Raw genomic sequence first — 10,818 nt, 5'->3', positions numbered from 1 at the left:
AGCAGTCAAATGAAAATTAAAAGCAGAAGACTGGGGCTGGGTGAGTCAAAACACATGGCAGGAAAAAAAATCACTGGTGAGGTCAAGTTTAGGGGAGAAGCTGCTGAAGGAGTGGTCTGAGAGGAGCCTTCAGCTGTGGCTTAGCAATTAGGAATCTGAGATCACACCTGATGCAGAAGCCAGTTGAAGTTTAGCTGAATAATTGCCATGCCACTGCCCAGTTTAGAGGTTCGAGGCAATCTTAATAAAATGTTACAAATGTGAATTTATATAAAAAGCATGAAAAAAGTATGATTTAAAAGAAAATAGCTTTTTAAAGTTATAACAATAAAAATTTTCATTGACAAAAATTCGAAAAATATAGAAAAGTATAAAGAACAGGAATCTTTTTTTTATAGTTTTTTTTTGTTTGTTTTTTTAATTTTATTTATTTATTTATTTATTTTTGGCTGTGTTGGGTCTTCGTTTCTCTGCGAGGGCTTCTCTAGTTGCGGCAAGTGGGGGCCACTCTAAATCGCTGTGCGCGGGCCTCTCACTACTGCAGCCTCTCTTGTTGCAGAGCACAGGCTCCAGACGCACAGGCTCAGTAATTGTGGCTCACGGGCCTAGTTGCTCCATGGCATGTGAGATCTTCCCAAACCAGGGCTTGAACCCGTGTCCCCTGCATTGGCAGGCAGATTCTCAACCACTGCACCAGCAGGGAAGCCCCCAGAACAGGAATCTTTTATTCATAAGCCCACCTTTCAGAGATAACCACTGCTAATATATTGCTGTGTATTCTTCTGAACTTTTTTCCTATGGATGTGTACACACACATGCCTATTTCAGAAAAATAGGATTTTCTTATACATACTCATTAGTATCATTTTTTTCCATGTCAGTAAACACTAACCAATCATCACTGTTAAAACTGCATAATACTCCATCGTACAAAGAGGTACCATACTGGGACTTACCTGGTGGCACAGTGGTTAAGAATCCACCTGCCAATGCAGGGGACATGAGTTCGATCCCTGGTCCGGGAAGATCCCACATGCTGCGGAGCAACTAAGCCTGTGCGCCACAACTACTGAGCCTGCGCTCTGGAGCCCACGAGCCACAGCCATTGAGCCCGCGCGCCTAGAGCCCATGCTCTGCCACAAGAGAAGCCACCGCAATGAGAAGCCCGTGCACCGCAATGAAGAGTAGCCCTCGCGTAGCAACGAAGACCCAACGCAGCCAAAAATAAAGAAAGAAATAATTAAAAAAAAAAAAAAAAAGAGGTACCATACTTTAGTTCCCACAGATGGATATTTAGAGTACCTTTACTATTATAAAAAGGCTGTGGTGGATATCCACACAGACATTTTGTGTACTTGTCCAGTTATTTCTTTAGGCAAAATTCCAATATGTGTAATTGCTAGATTAAAGGATAAGCATTTTAAAGGTTTTGATACATAGTCGAATTGCCCTCCTCAAACATATAAATTAATAATGTTAGGTTTTGTCATTTCTTTTAACTCGTTAGTCATCAACAGGAAAAAAAAGTTTTGTAAGTTTAATCTGCCTTTTACTAGTAGTGGGTTTAAGTATCTTTTCATATACTTATTGTCTGTATTTTATGTGAATAAGACATTAGCTTCCCATTTTTCTACTGTGTCAACTTTTTCCTTCTGATTTATATTAAGCATATTGTCTCCTATTTATATTGAAGACATTATCCCTAATGTGGCTTTGCTTGTAGTGGCTTTCCACACATTAAAAAATTTTATGAGTCAAATTTATCAGTTTTTCAATGAGATTTTAAAATTCCTTCTGAGGTGAGAGGCAGCATAATAGAATGAAAAAAGTAGAGGAATTTCAAACAATTCAGTCCATACTCTTACTGCCTGTGGCTGGGTCTCATTTTGCACGATGTGGTAGGAAGAGCACTGGATTGGGAGTCATCACTTTACCTCTCTGGGTCTCAACTTCCTCCTTTGTAGAATGGGGATGAGAATGAAAACTCCCTTGCAGGCTGTAAAAAAGAACTGGAAGGGATTCATGTAAAGTACGTTGCCCAGGTCTTGTATGTAGCAAATCCTATCTAAATATTAGCTATTATTAGGGGGAGAGGGCAGTATAGAATTTAAAAAACTATTTTAAATTCATTTGGTGTTTGTGGGAATAGGGTAGGGATGAGGATCCGAGTACTTTAGCCATTTATCCCCATCTCTAAGAACTACAAAGCTGGAGTCAGAACTTGAATTCCAATTCTGGGGTCCTGCCCGTTTCCTCGTAGGTGACCTTGTACAAGTCACCTTCACTTCTCCGCGGCTCAGTTTCTTCACCTAGAAAATAGCTATATCATAGACCACCTGCCCTTTTGCTGGGCCAAAGAAACGCTTCAAAAATGCTCACAAAGGGCGGCAAAAACGTCTGTTAGGGTAATGCTTTCGGAGCCTCCAAGGCGCCCGCCAGCCCCACGTGGCCGGACCGAAGGGCGACAGCACCTCCCACCCCCCTCGCTCCCGCCCCGCCGCAGGAACAATAGCTCCCCCGGAGGCGGCGCCGGCCGCGGGCGGGGGCGGAGCTGCCGGCGCGAGCGCTGGGGGTCTGCGCGGGGCGGGGTCGTAGCCACCCCTCCCGCCGGCGGCTCTGTCACGCTCCCCTCACCGGGCGGGCCGGGGTCTTTGTGACGCGGCGGCGACGGCTGCGGACACAAAGGGAAGGCAAGCAGGCGAGCGAGGGGCTGGGCCTGCCCCCGCCCCGCGACCCCCGCCCCACGACCCCCTCCCGCCGCGCGCGCGCCCGCTCGTCCCCCGGCCTCGGTCTCCCCGGCGCGGGCTCGAACCCTCGCGCGCACCCGTCCCGACCCTCCGACTCCGTCCCGAGCGCGGCGGGCCAGGGCCTGGCGGGCGCTGCGGGTGGGGCGGGGATGCTGGGGGACTGCTACCGGGCGCAGCGGCGCGGCTGGTAGTTGGCGCCGAGGCAGCGGCGGGGCTCCCGGCGCGCGGCTGGATGCCCGGGGCCTGCGCTTCCCTGCGCTTCCCGCCGTCCAGGGGCGCCAGTCATGGGCGCCGCGGCCGCTGAGGCGCCGCTCCGGCTGCCGGCCGCGCCCCCGCTCGCCTTCTGCTGCTACACGTCGGTGCTTCTGCTTTTCGCTTTCTCTCTGCCCGGGAGCCGCGCGTCCAACCAGCCCCCGGGTGGCGGAGGCGGCGGCGGCGGGGACTGTCCCGGCGGCAAAGGCAAGAGCATCAACTGCTCAGGTAGGACTGGCCGGAGCGCGCCCCTGCGGCCCCTCCCTCCCTCCGCTCCCGCTGCCGCCTCCCTGCAGGTCCCCGCGACCCGGCTGGGCCGGGCCCGGGCGTGGGGGTCCCGGGAGCTGGGCCGAGGGTGAGCGAGGGCGCGGGGCAGGGCGCAAGCGCGCGGTGCGGGCTTGGGGACCGGCGTGGGGCCGGGGAGTGGCTGTGCGTGAGTCCGTGTGTGCCGGGTGGCTGGGCGCGGGCGGCCGGGAGTGTTGGGAGGAGGTGAGGCCCGGCCGGCGAAGGGGAGGCAGCGGCCGGGGCCCCCGGTGTGATCGTGGGTGTACACGCGGGAGCGCGTGTTTGTGTTGTGAAGGCTCAGGGGAGGGAGGGCGGCCCCAGGCAGGGATTTTCTGTGTGTATGTGTGACGGTGAGGGGCCAGGGGAGTGAACGTATGCTGGGGAGATTCCTTCTTCGGGCACTCGGGTCTCAGTGGGGTCGTGTGGGTAAAGGGAACGGGTGGCCCAGAGGACGCAGATTGACCAAGTAGAGTGATAGTGGATGTGTGTGTCTTTTGGGTTGAGAGGTGGGCGCTCGGAGCTTGTAGTGACCCCGGGTCTATGGATATGAGCAGGGAAGGTCCTGGGGCCCGGGAAGTGACCCTCTGCTTTTGTGTGTTGCGCTGGGTGAAGCCAGGAGCTCAGAGATGTGCCGGGGGTATGCACTGAAGAGGAAGGGTGCGGGTCCTGGGGTGAACCTCGTTTGTGTCGATTCAGAGGGAGGGTAGCTAGGGAATCATCCTGTGTAGGATTTGGCTAACAGAAAGAGGCAGTTAGGTCTCAGGGAGTGCCTCTGTGTAGCAAGGTGTGAGCCTGGTTAAGGTGGTGTGGAAAGAGGGAAGCGGTTCCGAGGGAGTGATCGTGTGCGTGCGTTTGTCTGCTTTGCGGGAGGGCCTGGAGGTTGGCAGCCACGGGAGCACGGGAGTGACCTCTCCCCTCTCTCCAAGGCCGTCTGCACCCCCGCAGCTGCTGGAAACAAAGAGCCTGCTGGGGACGAGACTGTGGAGGAGGGTATCCTGGCCGTGAAGTTCCCTTTTCCTTTCACAATGGGTCCCAGAGGAGCCCTGGGGCAAGGAGAGGCTTCCAGGTCTCATTTAGGGGTGGGTAGGTCCTCCTGGAGCTGGCCTGGCAGATGCTAGTGATCGTAAGCCACAGCCTTGCTAACTTGCCCTTTTATCAGTTCTCATTCTCCACTTGTCTTCTTTGAACCAAGGGTGGGAGAAGCAGCATGGGGGGTGGGGGAGAGGGGGAAAGAGAGGGTGGACAGGCCACAGGGAATCCGGGTAGTCTGCCTGCCAGACAACCTTTGTACCCAAAGGGCTCTTGAAGGGGCATTTTTTTGGGGGGAGTGAGGAGGGAGCCAGAGGGCCTCAGCACAGATGCTTATGCTACCCTGCATGAAGAAAACCTTTGGCCTGCTGTTAAGGTTTGAAGGTCTAAAATTCTGTTAATAATTTTCATAATGACATGTTTTATGATCGGGGAGGGGTTAGCATAGTAAACAACAGTGTGTCCATTAAAACTTTTCCACCCATGAAATAACTTTTACTTTATTTTTCTAATTAAAAAAAACTTTATTTTTGGCTGTGTTGGGTCTTCGTTGCTGCGTGTGGGCTTTCTCTAGTTGGGGCGCACGGGCTTCTCTTGTTGCAGAGCACCGGCTCTAGGTGGACGGGTTTCAGTAATAGTGGCACGCGGGCTCAGTAGTTGTGGCTCGCGGGCTCTAGAGCGCAGGCTCAGTAGTTGTGGCGCACAGGCTTAGTTGCTCCACAGCATCTGGGATCTTCCCCGACCAGGGCTCGAACCCATGTCCCCTGCACTGGCAGGCAGATTCTTAACCACTGCGCCACCAGGGAAGTCCCTATTTTTCTAACGTTAAGTGGAATATGGGATGATATTTTAACCATTAATCACACTTTAATGGTTAAAAATAAAAGTCATTTGTATATTAGAGTGCCTTTTTGTAACAAATACTGGTTATCAAACTAGTAAGTGATCACACCATGTCAAAATATTTTATGGGCTAATGTGCTGTGGTTATTTGTTCTTGCTGAGATAATTTGTCCTTAGCAAAATAAAGTGTGTATTGACGGATGTTTTTGTGTATGCATTCTAACTCTTTATGGATAGTACAAGTTTTAAGAAAGGACATACAGGGCTGGAAACCCACAGGGTGTGGAAAAAAGGGACTGATTTGGGGATTTTGGCCCTTGCTAAGCAACTGTGTGATTCGGAGCAAGTTACTTAATTCTTCTTAGTTTCCTCTTTTATTAAAAGAGGGATTTGGATTTAATAATATCTGAGTCTTCTTTCAAGGGTATATTGATATTTTGATATATATAACAGTAAATTAGGCTCATCAAATAAAATGTTTCCTAATGCTAAGATATACTTGAATAACTGGGTCTAAAGCTAGAGTTTTAACTAAATGATATTTGTAGATTCTTGTCATAACTCTTTCTAGGATGAAGACCTGGGAATGATTCATATGAAAAATAAAATTTTAAAAAATAAATTTATTTATTTTTGGCTGCGTTGGGTCTTCAGTGCTGTGTGTGGGCTTTCTCTAGTTGCGGCGAGAGGGGGCTGCTCTTTTTTTTTTAATAAATTTATTTTATTTATTTATTTTTGGCTGCATTGGGTCTTCGTTGCTGCATGCGGGCTTTCTCTAGTTGCAGCGAGTGGGGGCTACTCTTCGTTGCGGTGAGCAGGCTTCTCATTGCAGCGGCTTCTCTTGCTGCAGAGCAGGGGCTCTAGGCACATGGGCTTCAGTAGTTGTAGCACGCGGGCTTAGTAGTTGTGGCTTGCGGGCTCTAGAGTGCAGGCTCAGTAGTTGTGGCGCACGGGCTTAGTTGCTCCATGGCATGTGGGATCTTCCTGGACCAAGGCTCGAACCCGTGTCCCCTGCATTGGCAGGCGGATTCTTAACCACTGCGCCACCAGGGAAGCCCCGGGGCTGCTCTTCATTGCGGTGTGCGGGCTTCTCATTGCAGTGGCTTCTCTTGTTGCGGAGCACGGGCTCTAGGCGCATGGGCTTCGGTAGTTGTGGCATGTGGGCTCAGTAGTTGTGGCTCACGGGTTCTAGAGCACAGGCTCAGTGGTTGTGGTGCACGGGCTTGGTTGCTCTGTGGCACGTGGGATCTTCCCGGACCAGGGCTCGAACCCGTGTTCCCTGCACTGGCAGGTGGATTATTAACCACTGTGCCACCAGGGAAGCCCCGGAAAATAAATTTTTTTAAGTTGATTAATTAGAGAGCTATAATACTCCAGTCTGAACATAGGCATCTATTAATGCAGGTTGAGATTGTGCATAGATTTTTTTAGTAGCTTTTATTACCTAGTTATTTTCCACAAAGTTTACTCCTTTACATGTTTGAGTTTTAAAATCTAAATGCTGGCCTTGACTCCCTGTTGATTTTCATTTTGGGTTTTGGACCGTCATTTCAGCCTACTCTGACCTTTCTGAAGCCTGATTCTGTCTGGCTGTGTAAGTTGGGTCACTCACAGCTTTGTGGCCCTTGTAAATGTGAAGAGCAGATCTGTGGCTTTATTAAATTAATAGAAGTTGTCTAGATTGTGGAAAAGAATGGAACTATGTGATATTTTACTGCTGACTTGCTTCTAAATCGGTTGATGTTGATACATTAATCAACCAGATGTTCAGCCAGCTATGCATCCTCCTAGTTGCATTTGACAGATTTTTGAGCTTCTGCTGTTCAACATTTTCCCGTTTTGTTCGCCAGCCTATCATTAAAAGATTCTGTCAAATTGTCTTGTTTGAATCAGTATATATATATGTCTGTATCATCCATTTTCCATTTTAGTAATCATATCAAAAAGCAAATGTCATATAGTCTGCCTTAATCAAGAGCACATGGTGGCCTTTTCTTTTTATTGTGTTCAAAAACTTATTTACCCATTCTAGAGTTTTTCAGTGGATATGTGGCAACTTCACTTATGGATTTTCTTTCTGGATTTCCATTTCTCCTTTTTTGAAAATTGAGAATGCATTCTCTCATTTCTGGTCTTCTGGCACCTTGTCAAGACAGCTTAGATAATCATCAGTCAGATCTTAAAGTTTTTTCAGTACCATGGAGTATGATTTGTTTGGATCAGAAAGCAAATTCTTTTGAACTAGCTCTCTATTCCATTACTGTCCACTTTCCATGCCACTTACCTTAGATGTTAGCTTTGTTTTATCAGAGTTCTACCTTTCCTAGTTTGAAGATCTCTATTCCATTACTGTCCACTTTCCATGCCACTTACCTTAGATGTTAGCTTTGTTTTATCAGAGTTCTACCTTTCCTAGTTTGAAGATCATGCTCTTTGGAGAAGATTACGTAAACAAAGAAGAAACTGAAAGGATCTGTATTATCCCTGTTATTTCTTGATATTACAACATCTTCCCTAAGCAGTGGGCCCTTTGTTTATCTCTTCTTGTTCTAAACCAGACTTAAAAAAAAATTGTCCTCTGTCTCAGTTCTCCACTCATTGTGGACTTTATACTTATTGTTTTGATTTTATCTTTTTATTTGTACTTATTCTTTTAAAAATCTAACTTATCAGAAAGCTCCATGTTCATCCAAAGAGAAAAAAGTCTGGAAATACAGGATTTATGTGAAGAAAAATGAACCTTGAACCCAGGAGACCAGGTAACCTTAGACATGCCCCCCCCTTTTCATTTATAATGTGGAGATAATGATAATAGTCTTTTTTGGCTCTAGGGTGTTAGAGAAGAAAAAATGAGGCTAAACATGTGAGACATAGATGTCTTAGGGAATGGGGTTAAAGAGAAAGAAAAACATTCAGAGAGACCAACAAGCTGCACTGGTGAGAGACGTAAGGTGGAGAATTTAAAGTAGGTTTTTAAAATGTCACGGGAATTAGAAGTGGATCCTCTGGATTGTGGTGGTGGTAAGGATGATATAAATGGATGATATAAACTTCAGATTAAGAGAAGTGCCTCGTTGAGAAATTAAGGAAACACTCCCATTTACCATCACATCAAAAAGAATAAAATACCTAGGAATAAACCTACCTAAGGAGGCAAAACATCTGTATTCCAAAAACTGTAAGACGCTGATGAAAGAAATTGAAATGACACAACAGATGGAAAGATATACCGTGTTCTTGGACTGGAAGAATCAATGTTGTTAAAATGACCATACTGGGACTTCCCTGGTGGCACAGTGATTAAGAATCCGCCTGCCAATGCAGGAGACACGGGTTTGATCCCTGGTCTGGGAAGATCCCACATGTTGTGGAGCAGCTAAGCTCGTACGCCACAGCTACTGAGCCTGCACTCTAGAGCCCGTGAGCCACAACTACTGAAGCCCACGTGCCTAGAGCACATGCTCTGCAGCAAGAGAAGCCACCGCAATGAGAAGCACATGCACCACAACGAAGAGTAGCCCCCACTTGCCACAACTAGAGAAAGCCTGCACACAGCAACAAAGACCCAATGCAGCCAAAAATAAATAAATTAAAAAATAAATAAATAAAATGACCATACTGTCCAAGGCAATCTACAGCTTCAGTGCAATCCCTATCAAGTTACCAATGGCATTTTTCATAGAAATAGAACAAAAAATTTTAAAATCTGTATGGAAACACAAAAGACCCTGAATAACCAAAGCAATGTTGAGAAAGAAGAGCGGTGCTGGAGGAATTATGCTCCCTGACTTCAGACTATACTACAAAGCTACAATAATCAAAACGGTATGGTACTGGCACAAAAACAGACATATAGATCAATGGAACAGGATACAAAGCCCAGAAATAAACCTATGCACTTATGGTCAAATAATCTATGACAAAGGCAAGAATATACAATGGAGAAAAGACAATCTCTTCAATAAGTGGTGCTGGGAAAACTGCACAGCTATGTGTAAAAGAATGAAATTGGAGGGAATTCCCTGGTGGTCATAGTTAGGACTTGGCACTTTCACTGCCAGGGCCCAAGTTTGATACCTGGTCAGGGAACTAAGATCCTGCAAGCTGTGTGGCATGGCAAAAAATAAACAAACAAACAAACAAATAAATAAGAGAATGAAATTAGAACATTCTCTAACCCCATGTACAAAAGTAAACTAAAAATGGATTAAAGACCTAAATGTAAGACCAGATACTATAAAACTCATAGAGAAAAACATAGGCAGAATACTCTTTGACATAAAGTTGAAGCAATATTTTTTTGGATCCATCTCCTAGAGTAATGGAAATAAAAACAAAAATAAACAAATGGGACCTAACAGAAGTGCCTTGTTAGTGGCAATTCAGGATTTTGGGGAATAAAAAGTGAATTTTTCCTAATTAGTATAAAATCTTGATCAGGACACTTCTACCTCCCTGGTATGTAATATGTGGGTGTTTATTAACTTATTTAGTGAAACTTGATTGAATACCTGCCTAGTATAACCTAATATACTAGATATTAAGGGAATATATGAGAGGTCATCTCTGCCTTCAAGGGCCTTATGTTCCAACAGAGGTGGTTAGTTAGCCTCTTATAAATATACACAGGAAATTTCTATTTACTAGACCTGGGCTTTCTCCCTCTTCCCTCCACCCCACTCAAAAGTAAGCATTTATTGAACACTGACAGCATTGGAATTTTTTTTTTTTTTTTTAGCATTGGAATTTTTAAAAGGTGTACAGTTAAGTGATTTTTAGTATAGTCACAAAGTTGTACAATCATCACCACTATCTAATTCCAAGACATTTCACCCCAAAAAGAAATCCCACACCTATTAACAGTGATTCCATGTTCCTCTTTCCCCCCAGCCCTTAGCAACTACTAATCTTATTTCTGACGTTATGGATCTGCCTATTTTGGACGTTGCATATAGATGGAATCATACAGTATGTGGCCTTTTGTGATTGGCTTCTTTCACTTAGCCTGACATTTTCAGGAGTCATCCATGTTGTAGCATGTATCAGAACTTTATTCATTTTTATGGTTGAGTAATATTCCACAGTATGGATGTATATGGCACATTTTGGTTTTCTGTCAGTTGATGGACATTTGGGTTGTTTACTCTTTTTGGCTTTATGAAAAATGCTGCTGTGAACTTTCATGTACAAGTCTTTGTGTGGACATATGTTTTCAATTTTCTTGTTTAACTCTAACATTTTGAGGAACTAGCAAACTTTCTTAAAGGAGCTGCAACCATTTTAGATTTTCCCCAGCACTGTATGAGGGTTCCAATTTCTCCACATCCTCTCCAACACTTGTTATTGTCTTTTTGATTATCGTCATCTTAGTTGGAGTCCTAGTTGAAGTTGTGGATCAATGTGGTTTCGATTTGCATTTCCCTAATGACATTGAGCACATTTTTATATGCGTAACGGCCATTTATATATCTTGTTTGGAAGAATGTCTATTCAGATCCTTTGCTGGGCTTGATTTTAACTTTCTGTATTAAACATTCCCTTAGTAAACCATACTGTCCAAATCCCACAGCACACAGATGCTCCAGGGGTAGGTTAACTCTGGTTTGTCTGTGTATCATTTGATTTCTCTGCTTACCAAGAATCAGTTGTGTTTGTTCTCAGA

At 45.6% G+C, this 10,818-nt stretch overlaps 1 protein-coding gene across 1 annotated transcript in view; it reads left to right on the top strand.

Annotated features, from left to right (window-relative positions):
- Positions 1-2,663: 2,663 nt before the first annotated feature.
- TMEFF1 (transmembrane protein with EGF like and two follistatin like domains 1) overlaps positions 2,664-10,818 on the top strand; it is a 94,551-nt gene continuing 86,396 nt past the window's right edge. The window contains exon 1 of the mRNA XM_060014423.1: positions 2,664-3,227. Coding sequence (XP_059870406.1) covers positions 3,032-3,227 — 196 coding nt within the window. The 5' untranslated portion in view covers positions 2,664-3,031. The remainder of the gene's footprint in view (positions 3,228-10,818) is intronic.

Source organism: Delphinus delphis, chromosome 6 (assembly GCF_949987515.2).
Source record: "Delphinus delphis chromosome 6, mDelDel1.2, whole genome shotgun sequence".
In the NCBI taxonomy this organism is placed as follows: Eukaryota; Metazoa; Chordata; class Mammalia; order Artiodactyla; family Delphinidae; genus Delphinus; species Delphinus delphis.
This window is presented reverse-complemented; position numbering and strand designations above follow the sequence as displayed.